The following is a 19,818-nucleotide window of genomic DNA, read 5'->3' on the forward strand; positions in this document are numbered from 1 at the left end:
TGAGTTACAGTATGGCTTGAAGCAGAGTTATATAATGAGTTGGGGGGAGTTATAGAATGGCAGAGGATGGAAGCTGCAGATCGGGAGTTACAGAAATTATACAGTAAAAGAACTGACATTATATTGGATGGGTGCTATAATGCAGAGCGATGAAAGTTACAGGCTGGTGTAAAGGACTAGCAAAGTTCAACGATGAGTGGTACACAGTGATAGTTAGGCCCATCCCCTTTCCTCCCCCTAGGTTTGGTATTTTTGTGTTTTTTTATGACATAGCTGTTTGGTCAATAGCCATCGGGGGTATAGCACAGCTACAAGTTAATTATGAAAGCTCTTGACTAAACTTGAATACATATAGACAGCCAGCCTATGCATATATTTAATGGCCCACTGTGAATGTTGAATGTAAGAATTATTGAACAAGTGCTATTCAATGTAAGATTGAAGTGTAATCCTGATACAAGTGTTTATGCATATCATTTGTAAATCTATAACAGAATGGACATGCTCAAAATGCCCCTCAATTTGACTATGTACCAGTGCGTATCATTTAAGTTTGTAGTGTCTATAATCTCTCTAAAAAAGACTAATAAAACAGATCAAACAAAAAATTTGTGGTACACAGTGATGAGGGATAGGACGATGTGTTACAGTGTAGAGGTAGAAATACGGTGTCAAAGGATGTGAGGTACAAAGCGTATGATGAGAGTTAAAGGCTCGAAGGATTTACTGACTGGAAATAGCCATGAATGACTGATTTAGCTAATGAAGTTAAAGAAAAAGTGTGTGTCACTAAAAAATGGATGACACATTCACAATGGGGTGGATCTAGGGTGGCTCGGAACTGCAGATTGGAAGGATTTCAGTTACAAAATTGAGCTGGTAAGCTATAGAATTGGGGCCAGTGTCTTGCAGAATAGGTGGATTTACAAATTGGGGTGGATGGGAGTTAGAGTCTAAGGCTGTGGATACACAATAGGAGAGGTGAAAGTCACAGAATGTGTTGTCTTTTGAGATACGAAATAGGAATGGGTACTACACAATGATGGGGCGGAGTTTGTGAATGAGAAGGTGGGGGTTACAAATGTAAACTGTGTGGTGCCCTCCTGGACACGCTCTAGTGTTCAGCCCTGTGCTGTATCCACACTTTACACCCACCCACCACAGGCATCACCGGATAAGTGAACCTGGTAATAGAAGGAGCCGGGCGCACGTGCCTGAGGCCAGTTGCCAGTACCCTACACACTATATCTGTGTGCTTCATTTCCTAAATATGGGGGCCCAGAGCTGACAATTCTACATCCCGGAGAGCTAGGTGCAGCCAAACGAATAAACATGAGTTCTTTTTTTACTAGAAATTACGAATTTTCTTGAAAAGGCGAGCAGACCTTTTCTAATGAAAAATCAGAAGCCTTTAGTTGCATATTATAACTTAGAAAAAACACAAGAAGAACTATACAAAGTAATATTATTAAAAAGCGATGTAATACACAATTGCATATATTATGTCTTGAATAACTTAAGAGTACTGTACCTTAAAATAGAATACTTGATTTAAATGAAAGATTCATTCCTCTATTGTCAGTATAAAATAGGCAGTTTTTCAAATAGCTGAATAAATATCAGTTATCAGGAAAAGAACAGCCGAGCACAACAATGTGGGACCTCTTGTGTTCTATGAGTGCATGAATAACAAAAAAGTGGTATTATAATTGGTGATAGGGAGAGAAGGCGGGCATTCTTTGCAGGTTTCCTTTCATCGCTGTGTACGTTTGAATACCCTTTAAGTTTTGGCTTCACAGAAGTGCCATCTTAAGACATTGTATATGGGATGTTGCTTACTAGCAGAAATGTGAGGAAATAACTTGCATTAATTAGCATAAATAGAGAGCCACATCCAGATGGAATTCAGAGAGTGTTCTTAAGTGAATTTTTGGACAGACTTCAATATTTCCTTTTAAAACAATCGACCCAGTTGCATTTAGCAGAGGGTCATTGGAATAAGGCGCATGTGGTGCCAATAAGAAAAAATAAGCTAGTCAAACCCTGATACCATACCACTACTTTCGGAAGTACTCAAGTCCATTTTTATGAGTAAGCCAACAACTTTCACTTGGAATACACAGTTAGCATAGTCAATATGAGCCTCTGTGATTCGATTGTGTCAGTCAAATAGATACTCTACTCCACTTATTTACCACCCCCTTAATCCCTATTTGCATGAAGTCTTTCTCCTACTCTATGAACATGCACTTACATCTGTAGTTCTTTTCGTGTGTAGACATTTTGCCTTCTCCTCCAATGCTCACTTACTGCCCGTCATAATCTACAGCTTCTCTTTCTTCCACTTTTCACACTATGCCTTATTTGTGGCATGTTTACAAGCCCCCTTCGCCCTTAAATTGGTAATGGTAGCAATGATTGGCACGAAGTTGGACTGTGACAATTCCTTATATGTGGTTCTGCCTAATAATGATCTTTCTAGGCTGAAAGCAGTGGGAAATATGGCTAAAGACCTTATGTTACACCTCTGTTGAAAGAGTTACCGTGGCTACCTGTGGATCAAAGTATCCAGTTAAAAAAATTCTGCCTAAACTTTATAGTACTGCATAATCTTCATTTATTAAATTATATTGAATTGAATTGAATTGAAAATTCCATTTGTATAGCGCATAACCACCCGATTTATATCAACGGACATTTCAGTGAACGCACCGACCCACACTTAGCAAAGTATGCAACAATAGAAGCAGAAGGGCAAAGCTTCTCTGTGCAGGAAAATCACTGTTGAACTCCCCACCACAACAGATTTGCGCTGAGACTGATCTTAACTCTTTCAGAAAGCACTTTGTTTTTAAGCAGGCATGAGCATTGTGGATGAGGATGTAAAGTTTTACTCCTGGAGCACTTTTTTGTACATATTCCTATATGCAGTTAGGAATTGGTCCTAAAATGCCTAGAATGGGGAGAAAATGGGAATGTACAATAAACTGTCATATACAATTAGAACACATAGAAGTCAATGTTGCCCTTTTGCTAAAAAGTAGTTGGTTGCACAAAGACATGTATGTGCGCGTAAAATGCCACTTCTGTAGGACTACTTTCCTTACTCACAAATGCTTTTGGAATTCAACTCCCATATTGTGTAATAAACAAAATATGCTTCTTGCTAATAAAACACAGGCATGGTAATTGCACGGATCACTGTGTCTAATAAACAACAAGCATGATTGATGGTTACAAAAGCCACGTACACAAAGAAACACACACACCCACGTACAGTCTCCTGGCATGGTTGAGATGATAAATGACTCACACACTAGCATACTTGCCCAAACTCCCTGTTTTTCCCAAAATTAGAATCAATTTAACGGATTACAATGAAAAGACATTACATGATCAGTGACGTGATATGAACTTCAGCAGTGAACTGGGAGATCTTACAGGACATGACACACCTGGATCTAGGATTCTGATGGATCGGTTTGCTATTGCATCTAAATATGTAACATCATGAAAGAGGAACGGCCTTAATAGTAAACTCAACATAATGCTTACTACTTTGTCAAGCCATTACTGTATTTGGGCTTGTGACATGGAGGGTGTAACCACTTTTCTCCCTCAATGATTGTGAGGTCAATGTGAAGAACAACCCATGGTTGTTCTTCAGATATGGTAGATATGATAGATATGATATATATATATACATTCACAAAAATGTCCCTTGTAGCGAGACAGATAATTTTTTCAAGAATTGATACTGCAGCAAGGCACCAGAGCCCTTCTTACTAGAAAGCGACTGACAAAAAGGTTTGTTGAAATGATGTTGTAACCCGGGATTTGAGTTAGGACTGTAACTTGTGGGTCACTCACAGCATTCACAGGTAACTATGACAAAACCATTCATGAGGGGTTCACATAGGAACCTGGGAGGTGCCACAAGGTCGACGTGCCATGGGCTCCTTACATTAGGTATTCATATCTTGCTGTTCAGGCGTGGAGAACAGCTGTGGTGAGCACACTATTGGTCCAAGTAACAGCTACCAGTTAAGGACTCTATCACAAGTCATTAATAGAACAGGCAGCCTCTGTTCATGCATCAGCAGCTACATAGTCTGTGCTGACACTGACGTACAACACAACAGAAAAATATTTAAGGAATCAGGAACTCCAAGCAGTGGAGATTGGAGGTGGCGTGTTTTGTGGTAAGGCTGAAGTTGCACTCATGATCCAAATGATGCAATATGCTGGCGACCTGGTACTTTTAGATCATACCAAAATTGGCTTACAAAAAGCACTTACGGCTCTTGCAGTTTCAACGCTAAAAACAAGTTGTCGCCAACCCAACGAAGTCCAAAATAGTGATTTTTGGGCACTACCCCCCAAAAAACGGGCAAAATGGAGGCTGGGTCAGCTGACTTTGGATTGCATACAACATTACAACTACCTGGGGGTTTGGTTTAGCGAAACGGTCCGCCCAGGTGTCCATCTCCAGAAACTGCAGATGAAAGGGAAAAACATTACCTATGCCCTCTGTAAATTACACGCCACCTTACATAGTGCCACAATAACGGCTATCCAAAGAGTACTGAGGGCGAAATTAATACCATCTCTCAATTATGCCCAACAGGCATTCCCAGGGAAATTTGCGAAAGACCTAGAACAAATTCACTGCACAGTCTACAAAAAGCTATTTCGCCTACTAGCTTGTGCCAGGAACAATTTGATTTGGCTGGAATTTAACCTTAAACAACAAAAACTGAAAGAGATGGCGACTCTCAGCAAATACTTTTATTTAACAATAGCTGCACCAGAGAACAGAATGAAGGCCGCTATAAAAAGTATTTTCCAATAATCCGCAATCCCTGGTCCGCCGGTATCGCTTCCGCCAAATACCTTTTGCAACTTGCAACAGAGAACAGGGACCCCAGGATAGTGAAGTATGCCGCTATTAAAAGTACAATAAAAAAGCAAGTACGTCTACGCTCCCATACCTTGGACATGGAATCCCAGGTAGCAAGAGGATTTCACAAGTCCCAAAGCCTCCCGCACGCAGTGCATAACCTCAAACCTCATCTTACGCAGGCAGTGGGGAGACAAGACCTACATAGGATCTTAGCAGCCAGATTACATCCCCTCGCTCTTAAAGAATTATACCCCACCGGGACAGCAAGGCCAGTGATCACGGAGTGTCGGCTCTGTAAATGCAAACGTGAGTCTTTGGCCCATATTTTACTCTGCTGCCCGGCTCTGCGTCTAGCCCACAGAATCTACCTCCAGCCCATCCTACTTCAACTGGGCACTCGCACCGCAAAGGAGGCAGTCCATCGACTTTATACGCTGGACACAGTGAAGCACATGGCTACCTTTGGCAAATTTGTCCAACATACCCGCATAACATTGATGGACACCTCCCCCTAAGCAATCAGGCAGGCACTCGTGTGGTGGCTGCCCACTACCTTTTATCACCTGATTGTTTTTATCTAAGCATGTAAAAGAAAATCTTAACAATTGTTGTGTATATAGATTCATCTCTTTTTAGATTCTGGATTTTTGACCTCTAGATTTTAATTCCATTGTTTTTAAATACAGTGTTCTTCTTTTTCTATTGTAATGGTTTTGAGTAACCACACAAATAAAGCTTCATTCATTCATTCACTCATGAATGGTAGCTCCAGACTCAATTCTTAGGCACCCCTACCCAGCTGATGGACTTGGATCATTATCTTTTATCCATTAAAGCATGGGTGACTGCAAGTTATCACCAAAATAGAGCTACTCTGTAGTCAGTGTGCAGAATGGCTCAGAAGGTTCAACCGCTGTTTGTTTAAAGGCTTCTTGAGACTCCAGACCCTTGGTTTTTATCCCAAACCTGAAGCTGCTCCCACTGTTATGTTCTAAAGTTTGTTCTTAACGATACCCTACTCCACCCTATTTATTCCAGCTTGCCTAAGACACTTTGCACTCCGATGGCTCCCCAAAATCCATGTCATATACTTACTAACGTAGGCACGGAATTCAGAATTCTAATTACTACTATATGCAATGATGTAGGTCCTCAAAGGAATCTGTGTTGATCAGTAACAACTATTGCGCAATATTGTGCTGTGGCTTTCAAAATGTGACCTGAGAGTCCCTGTATTAAAGTAAACTGGTAAACAGGAATAGGCAGAGCTTACTTTGAACTGGTGGTTGCTGGTGGGGCCCACCAGCACTCATTCTTGGGGATCAGCACTTATTTTTCCTTAAAACGACAAACCGGGGAAAAAAGTAGGGAGAGAAGGATAGATAAACAGTGCCAAAGAAAGAAAGCAGAGATACAAAAAAGAACCTAAAAGGTTAAGATAAAGGGGCAGGGAGTATAAGAGGCATGAGATGGTATCAAGAATGAAGCCTTAGTATTGGGCACCTACAACATTCAATACACCAGCTGCAAGGTTTTTTTATTTTGTATTTATTGAGTTTTATGTAGCGTGGCTAGACACGGAGGTATCAGAGCGCTTTAGATCAGGAACAACAGCAAGTTACAACAATAATAATATAGACATTTCTCACGGAAATTTCAAAGTGAATGACAAATCATAGGAGGCAGAGAGGGAGAAGAGGGGATAAGAATATGAGTAAAAGGATAGGTGGGGGAGGGAACCTGAGGGGGGAGGTGGTAAAGGCAGAACGGGCAAAAAGAGAAAAACATTCAACTCAAGAGAAAAGAAAACATAGCGATAAACATAAGGTCAAGGTACAGTAATTTAAAGACTGTTGGCGAAATTAACAAGGATAGTGGAAAAATTCAGGGGGGAGAGAAGGTAGAAGGGGACAACAGTGGTGTTATGAGAGAGGGTACAGGGATAGGAGGGATCGGGGGAGGATGGAGTCAGACAGACCAGAAGGAGGGAGAAATATGTTTGAGGATCGTCGGGTGAGAACGGAGGAAAGGGGCAAAGGACATAAGTTCAACAAGATGGTGGGCCCATGTCCGGGAAATCAGTGGTGGTCAGCAGCAAAATGGCTGGCGGGGCAAAAGCCGAAAAGACAAAAAGTCCACGATGCGAACCAGGGAGTATGAATTAAGTGCAAAAGAGAAAAGAAGTCAAAGGAGGGTACACTGTTACAGAGTCAAAGGTGGGAGGCAGGGAGAAGAGGTGTGCAGAGGCTCCGGACCACAGGGGCATCGGTGTTGACAATCTGCCGGGCGTAGCTCCCGCACCCCCATACCTGAAAAGGACTCTCAGGTCACAGAAGACGGAATCAAGGCGGGGTACATCTAAGTAGACGCCAGCATGGGGGAGGCAGCGAGGCAGCAGCGAGGACTGGGAGAGCAAGTTGTCCCCAGGTCAGCAAACTGCAGGCGGGAACACGGGTACATTGGAACAAACAGCGCTGTGGCACTCACCTTCGACCCAGAAAACGCAACAGGTGATTAAGCGTCGGGGCCGGCAGTTACTTGCGATCTAGTGGGTAAAGGGAGAGTAAGGAAGACTGGAATCTCGTCCCGTTCAGTCCGCTGCCATATGGAGCCTTCCGATGATGAAAGAGCTGTTCCAAGGCTGGTCCAAACATCAGGCATCCGCGGGTATTTGTTATGAGGTATGCAGCAGAGGGAAAAACCAGAAGCAGCGGGACGGGCCTGCCATGACCCGATGTCCAGCTGGGTAGGTGACGGTTGCGGGAGGACCCGGACCGGACTCCTCAATAGCCGAACCAAGCGGCTCCACTGGGCATTGGCAATGTTGTCTCGATGTCCCGGAAGTGTGGAATCCCGCCCCCGGTTCAATCCGGAGCCATCCAATGTTGTCAGAGCTGCGCCAAGGCTGGTCATAAATCGGCAGTCCATGGCGATTAGTTCCAAGGGTAGTAGCAGAGGCGGAAAATAGCAGCAGCGGGATGAGGGATGCCATGCCCCGATCACTGGCTGGGTAGGTGTTGGCTGCTGGAGAAACCTGGGCCAGACTCCTCTTTAGCCGAACCAAGCAGCTCCACTAAGCATCGGTCATGTCCTCACCAAGTTATGGGGGAAATTACGGGGAGAAAGGGGGATTTTAAGCCAAAACGGCAATCCCTGTCCAGGAGCTCCTGGACGGAGCTTCTCACCGGACGGCCATCTTGTATACATTATTCTAACTAAAGTGTTGGACCCCGTTGCCTCTCTTAAAATAACATAATATAACATGCATTTGTAAAGTGCTCGTTCACCCAAGGGTATCTTGGCGCTGAATAACAGATGTTCATTGTTACCCAACTCAATGGCACAGGACTGAGTTTTGTCTTCATTTGCCTTGTGGTAGCGTCTTCCCTTCGCTTCTATCAGCCCAAACCTGTGTATTGGAACAGACATCTTTTTTTGAGTCTGCAGTTTTTTTCTCTGCACTTCAGTGGTGTGACATGCCTAGGCCAGGAATAGAATCCGAGTACAGAGTTCACACTGTCGAACCAACTTTCAAGATTCCAGGTGGGTCGCACAATTCCTTCTTGATGATGGGTTTTATGCCCTGGTGCCAAGTTTACTGTATGAGACCTGGCTGTCAGAATCAGAGGGCAGGAAGAAGAAAGAACCAAGTGTATCTGCAAAGTCTTGCAAGTGGTATCAAAGCCAACAAGACAGTTGAGGTTTTGGTGCTAGCGATTGAAAGAGAAGTAGTTCTCTTCTTGAGCTTTCAAGAACAAGGTTTAGGAACTCTATGCTCGGTGTGACTAAAGGATAGCAAATATGTATCCTTCGAACCTAAAGCTGCCATCTTGTGTAATTCAGTGCCTGGCCTGGTAGGGATTTTTTTTTTATCGTTACTTCTTTTCTTTCCTTTAGCCCTTTTCTCTGACTAGGCAAGAGAATATCCCTTCCGGTGCATTGATGCACAGGCAGAGACATCAAATGAAAGAGCTGCAGAGTTAGGAATAGTGAATCTATACAAAGGCACGTATACGTAACTTCACAATATTGTGGTAGTCAATATTTTCGCTGCGACATTTTTTGTAGCGCCATATTCTTCCACACAATATTCCCACATTAGCCTTCAATAAAGTGTGCCTCCCAGAGGAGGATTCGATACTTGCTATCTTTGTTTTCCTTTACACCCTTGAGTTAGGCTTTCATCGGACTCCTCTGGCCACACAGAAACGCACCACTCAGAAGCATTCTCATTTTCGACCACCTGTCCATTAGCTCCTCTGCACGAGGGATGTGCTCGCGCCCTCACAGTAGCTTGGTAGTCATTGCTAGAGCGGGGCGGATATGACTCTTGTTCTGTTGCCGAAGAATATTGGCTGATAGGACTGGCTGCTTTATTGGCCGCTCTCTGGGCTGATGTCACACAGGGCCTCCTTGTGACGTACGATGTCGATGCTCTTCACACAGGCACCCAGGGAGAGTTATACGATCCATGATGTTGTAATTTATTTGACTTGCTGAGTGTCCGCTTTCGGACACCGTAGCATCACGCGTCATCAGCTGGCATTCTGGAATGTATTTAAATGTCAGTTGGTGAACAGATGACAGCTGATTACCGAGCTTATCGGACGTGGACTGCTTCCTGTGCGACCTGGCCTTCTTTTAAGTATGTGTTGGATTCTTGAATAAAGACACGTTTTATATGAATTGCGTGTGAAGTGTCTTTTCAGGTGAACACTACAGTGAGCTTGAAATTCTTGGATGCAAGACTCCGACCTGTTGTGGTCCATTTCAGCATCCCCCCTGAAATGGCAGGCAGCCTCGGATGACTTTATTTGTGCTACTGGTAACGCAGGGTGGCAGTTCAGATACTCATGAGTTTGCTGGAGCCCTAACGCCCTTACCCCCCTCCAGAACCCTGCAAGGCCCCTCCCCCCTCCCTTACATGACCCCACAATGGAAATTATTCCAAGGATGGCAGGTCTGCCAGTGCTTCAGGTTATGTGAGTACGAATGTATGTTGAGGTTGTATGCGAGTTAATAATAGATAGGTGTGTACTTACCACCAATAGTGGCTGCGCAGTTATTCTCAGGGCATTTGACAGCAATGTATTTCACTACTTTGCGGGAGGAGCACAAGTAGGGGCATTTTCACTACTTAGCCATTACATTGATGGGTGGCGGGTAGGAGGATACAACCTGGTACAGACAATGTTTGGGTAAGAAATCGTGACCGAACACGTGGAGTTTCGATTTAAACACCAGGAGGCCGCTTCTCTTCATAAATAAAAGCATAACTTGATCCCAAGCCATCCCTGTAGCTAACACTGCCCTCAAAGCCCATGTCATACTTTAAAAATATATATCGCAAAAAAGTGCATTTGAGATCACACTTCATCACTGAACAATCTTAATGTGATGGATAACAGCTGTGCATAGCTTCTCAAATCAGCATTTTCATTCCTTAGTTTGTGTTTTATTGCATGGCAGGTAGAAGCATAACACAATACAATAAATACATTTTAATACATGCATGGATTATATTGGAATTTTAGGATTTTGTATGACCTCAAATATTGACTGCTTTGCAGTGGTAAGTAGGCAGTCATCTATGTATATTTTATATTGAAAACATGATTTTTTTTATTATATACTCACATAAAACATTATGCCACTATTGTAAAGTGTGTGCCCCCTCTGTGACAACAGAATGAGTATCATAACAAGAAAAGGGACAGCCCTTCCTACGATGAGCTAGCATCATCGCACCTTTTCTATGCTAATCAACACCTCAACAGTTTTTTAGGACTTGCTTCCTGCTTTTTCTGTTCAAAGAAAGGAGCTCTGGGTTCGAGAGTTGGTTAGCTTGATTGGTACGACTCACAATGAATAAATGAGTGGTCTATCTCTGGATCTGTTCCATGGGCTTTCAGGCACACAGGTCTGGGGTGTAGTACCAGAATATCCTTGTCAGAATGTCGCCTGACATACATAACCTGTCCGGAATAGTTTTACAAAATGTCACCCCATTGGAGTTAATAATGGAAAATCTACACTCAATGTGACAATATTTTTATAACAATATTTCTGGCAGATGATAAGTATGTATATGGTAATCTGAGATACAGCCACATCGGGACATCTTGTGGGGCGTAATACACATCAATATTTGATGTACCTGGCTCCTGCGGCCATCCTTCTAGAGAGTGGATTGCAAGGTGTATGCAGGATGAAAGGGCAGAGACACACTCTGATTTCAGGTTGAAGGTCAGGCTTGTTGCTTCTTTTCTCTTTCCAGGCAGATGTACATGGGTGGCCTTTTTTCATTAATCAATGCAAATTCCTGCCCAGAAGCTCCAAAGCGTACATTAGTGAATAATCTTTCTGGCATGAGGTGGGGGCCATGTGCTCCTTCATGATCTCTGCTTCACTTATCAAAGACAGCAGGGATTTAGCATTTAATTTCCTCATTCAGTCACTTACTTTCTCTTTCTCTCTCTCTCTCTCTCTTGCCCTTGTGTATGGAAATCTTCTAGAATAATTAGTAACCATGACGACGGAAACGGACCCAGATTCTGAGTTGAAGAATGCCCATGAGGAGCCACCACAGCAGCTAGAAGTGGCAGCAGCGGTGGTGCCACAAGCGGCCTCCACGCCAACAAATCCAGGGCCACGGGCAAACAATCTGGATGCCCAGGAGAAGTCAGGAGCCAATGCTGACTCATCGAAAGGCGATCAGGTGCGTGCCCTACATGCCATGTCCGCCAAGGGTGCCTTCCGTATATTCACCAACTGACTTCTGCTTACATTTGGTTGGAATTTTTTTGTGAATCTCATATCCTTGTATCTTATTCAGATGATTTCCATCCCCTTCTAATGTTTGTCCCTATCACTGGCATAGCTTCTCTGCCATCCTTTGATTGGATGACTTGTGTCCTTTCACTGCCTACATTCAGGCAACTACATAAGAGGGGATGTGTTGTCTTGCTTTCTTCCCTGTGTGCTGCTCCCCATTACATTGCCACCCCTCGTATGCTCAGTGTTTCTCTCCAAATCCAAGCTCAGCCAGTGGCATAAAACAGGCACCCGCAGCCCCAGCGGTGCAGGGGGGCAAGATCCAGGGGGCCCCCTCAGCACAGTACTCTGGCCAAGAGCTCATTATTGGTTCCGGAGGTAGGCCCCGCTAAGTACCTTGCAGGGGGGCACTCAAGTTTTGTTACACCAGTGAGCTCAGCTGCTGGCTTTCTCGCCCCTTCTGCTGTGTGCTTGTGTGGGCAGGTATTTTATTATTTGCCTAACCCTCACTTTTGTTGCTTTTCCTCACTCCTCGTTGCTGCAACAGCTCTGGGGTGTTTACTAAATAAGCCCACATACAGTTCCTTCCCGGTCCTTCCCCCCCTTGCTCAGTTTGTTTTTAAAAAGAACATTGTACTCCCAACCCAACTCTTCTGTTGATCGCCCTGCGGCCCTTACTGCTGCTGCTCAGTGGCATTTACATTTTACCCCGTACCCGCTTCACCATTGTTCTCCCACCAATGACCCACTCAATATACTCAGGCCAGTTACCTGCGTATGTATTTATGTACTGCACCGTGTGTCTGACGTCACTAAATTTCACTCTTTGTGCATGACATGCCTGTGGATCAGTCTGTAAGTATCACATCATTGGTTATATTAGTGATGATCTCTCTGTTTGGATGACATCACTGATGACTCGTGACAAGAAATATTCCCAGGTGTGTATGAGCGTACACTGGGGATTGGTGAGATGTGTTCAGCATTAATCCAGTCGTGAGGCAGAAGGACTAGAGCTAAGCCATACCAGCTTCTGCTTATGCGTCAAACATCTACACCACGATAGAACCTACAAAGGGAAGCAATCAAGGAGCACATTGCTGATTGCCAGTGTGGGATCCTGCTGCAAACAGCACAGACGTGTCTACCTTTTATTAGAGGGCTCTCACCCACATCGTTGTTTGGAATGGGGAAGTACTATACGCAATCAGTGTGTCTTTGTATAGATCCCCTAAGCACAATCACAAATAAGGAGCTTCCTTAATCAAGGTTGAGCTCCTCCTGATGTGTTTACATTCCGGGTGAAGGCTCAGTGATGAAGCATGCTACAGTAGGGCTGTGGGTGAGAATACTTTTAAAAGCAGACATGTCTGTAGTGGTTTTATCTGGATCCCAAAATACTAATCACGAGCATGCTCCTTGATTGGTTCCTAATAGCGGCCTATGTTACAGCATAGATGGATGTGTGATAAATTCACTTTGTGGGTTTGATGTCACAGAGGACAGCTAAGTATGTCTGACAGCACAGAGGACTGTTTGTGCGTGTGTGTATTACATCACTGAGAATTACTACGTGTATATGACGTCACTGAGGACCACTTGACACAAATGACATCACTCAGTACAATTCACCACTGAGGACTGCTCGGTCTGCATTTGTGTACACTGATGAACAATGCTTAGTATGTGATGCATCATTGGGGCAGTGCTGTGTGTGTTATACCACAGCGCACCAACGCGTGTGTGTGGTTGTGTGCATGTGTGTGTGTTATCACCAACACCAGCAGTGAATAACATCGCTGAGAATATATACCTGATCTCATCTGTAGCCAGGGTCGTACTGGGACACATAAAAGGCCTGGGCACCAAAATAAAAGTGCCCCCCATTAGCGAATCAGAGAGCTAGCAAGGTGGTCCACGTTTGAAAATTGTGGCAGTTGGAACTTGTACAGACAGCAGCCGCTGTCGGTAGTGGGAGCACCTGCTGGGCGGTGACGTGGGGAAGGGGAGGGGCAGGGTGGGGGTAGTAAACTATGGATTACGGAGGTTTACAGGTAAGTAAACATATAAATAAATACAACGAATTTCGTTGCATGCACTGCATCCCCAAATGCGATGCAGTGCGCGCAACTAAATTTGACAGACAGCCTGTCAAGGTGCTATCCAAGGGAGATTGTGTTCATGTGTGCTTGCTGCAGGCAGTAATAATGATAATGTCAGGGAAAGTAACAATAAAAACTGGCACACCAGACAATAACACAGGCCAAAAAGCAGCCACAAATCTGGCCCACATTTTAACCTGTTAGACGAGCCCTTCAGACACTGCCAAAGAGCTCTGTAGGCCAGTCCGAACATGGTCGGTAACACGATTCATCTTAAGTCTCACTATTGCAAAAAAATAATTAGCTTATGGTCATGAAAGTTAAGCTGTGTTAGACAGGAACATGATTTGATGTCTTTTTGTACTCCCTTTACAAACACACATGCATTAATTCACTCTCTCTCTCTCTCTCTCTCTCTCTCTCTCTCTCTCTCTCTCGCTCTCTCTCTGTCTCTGTCTCTCTCTCTCTCTCTCTCTCTCTCTCTCTCTCTCCCTTCTCCCTTCTCCCTTCTCCCTTCTCCCTCTCCCTCTCTCCCACACTGCACTAAAACCTTAATAAAGGAGTAATGCTGGCTGCACAGGTATGTGCCTTCATCAAGGCAGAAGCACATACTACTGGAAAAGTCTAACAATTGTAACTTCACTGCAGAAATAGGTGGGGAAATCTCAGGGGAAAAAATAGAACCCATTGCCCTAAGAGTAGCCAGTGTTATCGAAGATGAGCATAGTGGTGCAAGGCTAGCGTGCAGACTCAGAGAGGAAACAATAGGTACTCAACACGTCCCTGAGACTATGGAGAGAGAATGAGAAAGAGGCTTGCTTCGCTGTCCTTGCTCAACGGCCTTCAGCATAAGCGCCATTTGTAGTAGGAAGAGAAAGGATGGGCAATAAATACCCTCTGCATCAGCTGGCAGTCAAATGAAGGCTTGTTCAAGGCTTGTACCTTGGCAGGATGGCACATCTGCTACCAGGAAGAGAGAGTGAATTAGAGGAAACATTTACCTCGTCAGTCAGTTTATAACAGTGGAAAGAGCTAATAGATTTGAAGTGACCTTGGCAAAATGGAAGGTATTCCAAAGCCATTTACTTGCAGAGGAAAAGTTAGATCAGCCCTGTGTGCAGACGTTAATTGGAAGCGTAGGACCAGACATGTATCCTCTAGGCCTGTGGTACTCATAGTACGGCCCGGCAGGCCTTCCTTGGCTGCCCGTGGACCTTGCAGGTAATGGACCCATGGCCCCCCAAAGAGAGAGAAAGTGGAGAGAGAGAGAGAGAGAGAGAGAGAGGAGAGAGAGAGTGGGGAGAGAAAGGAAGGAGAAAGAGAGACAGTGGAGAGAGACAGAGAGAATGTGGAGAGAGAGTGGAGAGAGAGATTGGAGAGAAAAAGACAGTGGAGCGAGCCGAGAGAGAGAGACTGACTGACTGAGAAACTGACTGACTGACAGAGAGATTGTCTGAGAGAGAGAGACTGACTGAGAGAGACTGACTATGAGAGAGAGAGAGAGACTGACTGACAGAGAGAGAGAGGCTGACTGACAGAGAGAGAGACTGACAGAGAGAGACTCACTGACAGAGAGAGAGACTGACTGACTGACTAGGGGAGAGAGAGACTGACTGACTGAGAGAGAGAGACTGACAGAGAGAGACAGACTGAGAGAGACAGATAGACTGACTGACTGACAGAGAGAGACTGACTGACTGATATAGAGAGAGAGAGAGACTGACTGACAGAGAGGGACTGACTGAGAGAGGGAGAGAGACTGACTGAGAGAGAGAGAGACTGACGGAGAGAGAGAGACTGACTGACAAAGAGAGAGAGACTGACTAACTGAGGGAGAGAGAGACTGACTGACTGAGAGAAACTGACTGACTATGAGAGAGAGAGACTGACAGAGAAAGAGAGAGACTGACAGGGAGAGAGAGAGACTGGCAGGGAGAGAGAGAGACTGACTGAAAGAGAGACTGACTGACTGAGAGAGACTGACTGAGAGATACTGATAGAGAGAGACTGACTGACTGAAAGAAAGAGACTGACTGAGAGAGAGAGACTGACTGACTGACTGAGAGAGAGAAGAGACGGACGGACTGACTGAGATAGATAGAGAGAGACTGACTAAATGAGAGAGAGAGAGATAGAGAGAGAGAGAGAGAGAGAGAGAGAGAGAGAGACTGACTGACAGAGAGAGAGAGACTGTGGTGGAATTGGGGTCAAAGTGAGTATGAAGCTATGCAATGCCTCTTAAGTTTGCTATTGTCTGTTAAAAAATGTATTATCAAAATGTGCTCTTTGTAGTTCCATCTGATTTTGAAATACAGCATTGTCGCATTGTCTAATGTTTTGAAACAGGTTTGATTTTATTTTACTCTAGTCCCCCCTCCCCCCCCCCCCCCACTGACCCCACCTCCACTGACCCCACTCCTACTGGTGTGGCCCTCGGCCACAAACCACACGGTAATTCTGCCCCCTGGCAGAAAGTTTGTGACTACCCATGCTCTAGGCTCTTGACCAGCAGCTGCCTCTGGACAACGCCCCCACCCTTTTTCTTACCTGAACTTTGTCAGGCTGAGGATTTCACAGCCCTGTGGGAGGGACCTCCTCAGCCTGGTAAAAGAACCTCAAGGCCCTCTGCCTCATGACGAGGGGAAGTGTCACTGAATGCATCAGACCTGGGTACCTTAGTTTGAAACCATGGAGTGCCCAGGGTTGAGTGTCAATCAGCGACATCTCATCACAGAGAGGAGTGGGATCAGCAAGTCTCACTGACCCCATCCCACTCTGTGACGAGTGTGGGACTGCTGCCTTCCTCTCCGGGACCTGCATGGCAATTAAGTTTTATGTTTGTGAATGTTTTGGTTTGTGAGTGTGTGTATGTATAAATGTATGGATTTCTAGTGAGTGAGTGTTGTGTGTTTGTGTGTGCATGTGAATGCATGGGAGTGAGAGAGTGTGTATGTGTGCACTCCCATCCCTAGTAAAATTGCCGGCCACCACTGCTCTTGACTCATCCAGTGCCATGAGACTACCTACTTGGGATGAAGCTTCTGTCATTAGCGGTGCTTGGACACAAGAAGGTGGTCATCCACAAAGAGACAGTTCTTGTCCCTTCTGAGTATAGAACTGCAGACATACAAAGAGCTCCTTCTTCACCTGCTTGCTTCAATCTTTGCCAACTTTACAGCTGGGTACAAGGAAAAGGCTAAGTTACTAAACAAGCATTTGCAATGCAATAGGTCTCGCATTATTTAAGTTTGAGCTATTATTATTGTAAATGGCAATGTTTTTTGCTTTATGCTATAGTTTTCTTATGTACATAAAAAGCTACATATAAAGTATTTGTTGTTAAAATTATTTATGCAGTATTTAAATTTGTTTGCATAAAAGATTACAAGAATATCTTAGCAAAAAAAGTTAAACTTTTTAATGGTAATTGACTAAATGTCCATTTGTACATTTTAATTTCAAATAGGTAAGTGTAAACATCACAAATATATTGTGCAAACAGTGCAAAATATTTTAGCCCTAAATATTTTTGTTTTACGAGGTAGTTTGTAAGAAAATGATTGTAAAAGGCAAACACTGTAATTAAAATGTAACATATAACAGTACAGTTATGGCTAGTAAACATACATTAGTAGTATAGTATAATTGTAAACAAGATGTAAATAAGACTACAGAAATTAGCATGAATTATCACTTTAACATCAACTTTACAAACATTTTGAAAACACGATCACAGCTGGTAATCATGCATTGGCTTGTTATTACAAGCATTTCATTTTAATAAATATTTCTGATTCCCAAAAACAAATATGACAGTCTCTCAAAATAATGGCTTTTCAGTTTTAGTTGTATTTTTGATCTCCATGTCATCAAGTACTCATGAATATTACTGCCCCATGGACAGAGTCTGGCTTTACATGTCTACATATCAACATCCAATTCCATGAACACCCATCGCATGCCAGGGATGACCATCACCGCTGGTGAAGAGAAGCACAATTGGGTCAAGAATGCCCACAATACGTTGTGGTCCCATTATACCAGGGATGGGCTCAATAATGCCAAAGATGCCAACATCATGCCAAGCATTGCTAGACTAAAAGTGGGAATAATTCTAACAGGGACACCACCAATAAATTAAGAAGGAACACCATTACGCTAAGGCAAGCATTACCGCCTTCGGGTAAAGTCCGCGCTATATAAAAATGCATAAATACATGAATAAAGAAATACCGCCTTCGGGTAAAGTCCGCGCTATATAAAAATGCATAAATACATAAAAAAATAAATACCGCCTTCGGGTAAAGTCTGCGCTATATAAAAATGCATAATTAAATAAATAAATACATACCGCAAAACATCCTCGTTACTCTGCCGGCCTGCGACCAGGAAGTCAGGCAGGCCGGCGCGACACCCGGAAACAGGAAGTAGGAGGGCGGGAGCCTACCCCGCCTCCCACGGAAGAGCCGCGATTGGAGCCGTGTTGGGAGCAGGGAGCACCGGAGCAGGCAGGAGCCTACCCTGCGCCCCGGTGCCGAAGGAGGGAAGAAGAGTCCTGCTGCCGGGCCTTGCAGCTGAGGAGAGGAAGCCGGTGAGTGCGTTGCTGAGCGGCGGGCGGGCGGAGGGAGAGGAGCATGTAGGCGCGGGGGGGAGGCGGCCTGTGTATGTATGTGTGTGTATGTGTGTGCGTGCGTGTGTGTATGTGTCTTGGAGTGCGTGTGTGTGACTGTGAGGGAGGGGGTGTGTGTGTGAGCGAGTGTCTGTCTGCGACGTGTGTGTGTGTGTGTCTGTGTGTGTGCATGCATGCATGCGCGGTAGGCTGGGAGGGCGGCGCATGCGCAGTAGGCTGGGAGGGCGGCGCAGGACGGAACGTGCGCGTTCGCGCAGCCAAATCCGACTGCTAAAAATCGTGCCAGTTTTGTGTCCCTCATTCCCCGGCATCAGACAGCTATAGAGTCTCTGTCCCTGTTCCAGGGCGAGACCTAAAAAGGATTCAGCAATCCTGGAGAAACATTCCTGTCTTATATAGCATTCGGTCTTGCAGACCTGCACAGGAAAGGATACACACACACACACACACGCACACATGCACACAGACACACCCACGGGCGTACACACACACGCACACAAACACACACACATACACGCACACCCAAACACACACACAAGTACAAGATGACACACCTCGACCTTTAATAACGAAGTCAATAAAACATTAATATATCTCGAAATTCTTTTAAATATAATGTCAAGATGAAACCTCTTCCACTGTGCCTTATCCAGGTATCCACCTGAGCGCCCTATGAGAAATGATTATTTTCTCTCCTTAAGTATCAAGGCCATGCCTAAGTTAAATACCCAACCGCCTGACATCTCTTCCATTACAACACTTGGGATTTTCACTTAGCCTCAGCCTCTCCCAGAATTATGCTTCACTTTCCTCATTCTTCTCAACCCCTTTGGGCTAGTTGGTGAATTTAGTCTCCTTTCACTAAATTTCTCAAAAGGCAATCCCATTGTTAAATATCTCATTAACTCCTCCAAACTGATTATAGTTATCTTTGAACCCCTCTTATATTAACCTTTGATCTCCTCTCCATAAATGTACAGTGTGTCATAGGGTCCACCCTTACTTTCTGGTCCACATCCAGCCCAATATCCTCTAGCTCTGTGACCATGTGGAATTTGCACCACTGTCCAGCTTTACAAAATGTTAAAGCTACGAGTTTTGTTGTAGATCATACATGCATCATTAGAGGCCCGACAGTCTGTCAAATGCGTTGATGCTTGTTAATCTAAAAACATAACTCTCACATCTTTTAACCCTTTCATTGTTGTATGTTTCAACTAATCTGCTACTGTTTGTCCCTTGCTACCCAAAGCATGAACATAAATCACTCTAGCTCATTTGCTTCCTTACCATAATTCCTCACACACTCCATGCATAGAGCACTCTGTTAGATACCCCCAAAACACTGTGCTATCCTGGGTCTTCTTTCAACACCCGGTCTTCCTGTACCTGCGGACAACTGCAGGGCA

General features: G+C 44.4%; 1 protein-coding gene across 8 annotated transcripts in view; it reads left to right on the forward strand.

The window, feature by feature from the left end:
* The window catches only part of EPB41L1 (erythrocyte membrane protein band 4.1 like 1), a 574,086-nt gene that overhangs the window by 287,628 nt on the left and 266,640 nt on the right, over positions 1-19,818 (forward strand). For 7 of the 8 annotated variants that reach the window (XM_078652088.1, XM_078652086.1, XM_078652087.1 and 4 more), the window contains one exon: positions 11,419-11,621. In XM_078652088.1, the coding sequence (XP_078508214.1) occupies positions 11,433-11,621 (189 nt within the window). In that variant the 5' untranslated portion in view covers positions 11,419-11,432. Of the gene's footprint in view, positions 1-9,420; positions 9,549-11,418; positions 11,622-19,818 lie in introns of those variants that run through there. The other variant, XM_078652084.1, reaches the window with a different exon arrangement.

This window comes from Lissotriton helveticus, chromosome 7, assembly GCF_964261635.1.
Source record: "Lissotriton helveticus chromosome 7, aLisHel1.1, whole genome shotgun sequence".
In the NCBI taxonomy this organism is placed as follows: domain Eukaryota; kingdom Metazoa; phylum Chordata; class Amphibia; order Caudata; family Salamandridae; genus Lissotriton; species Lissotriton helveticus.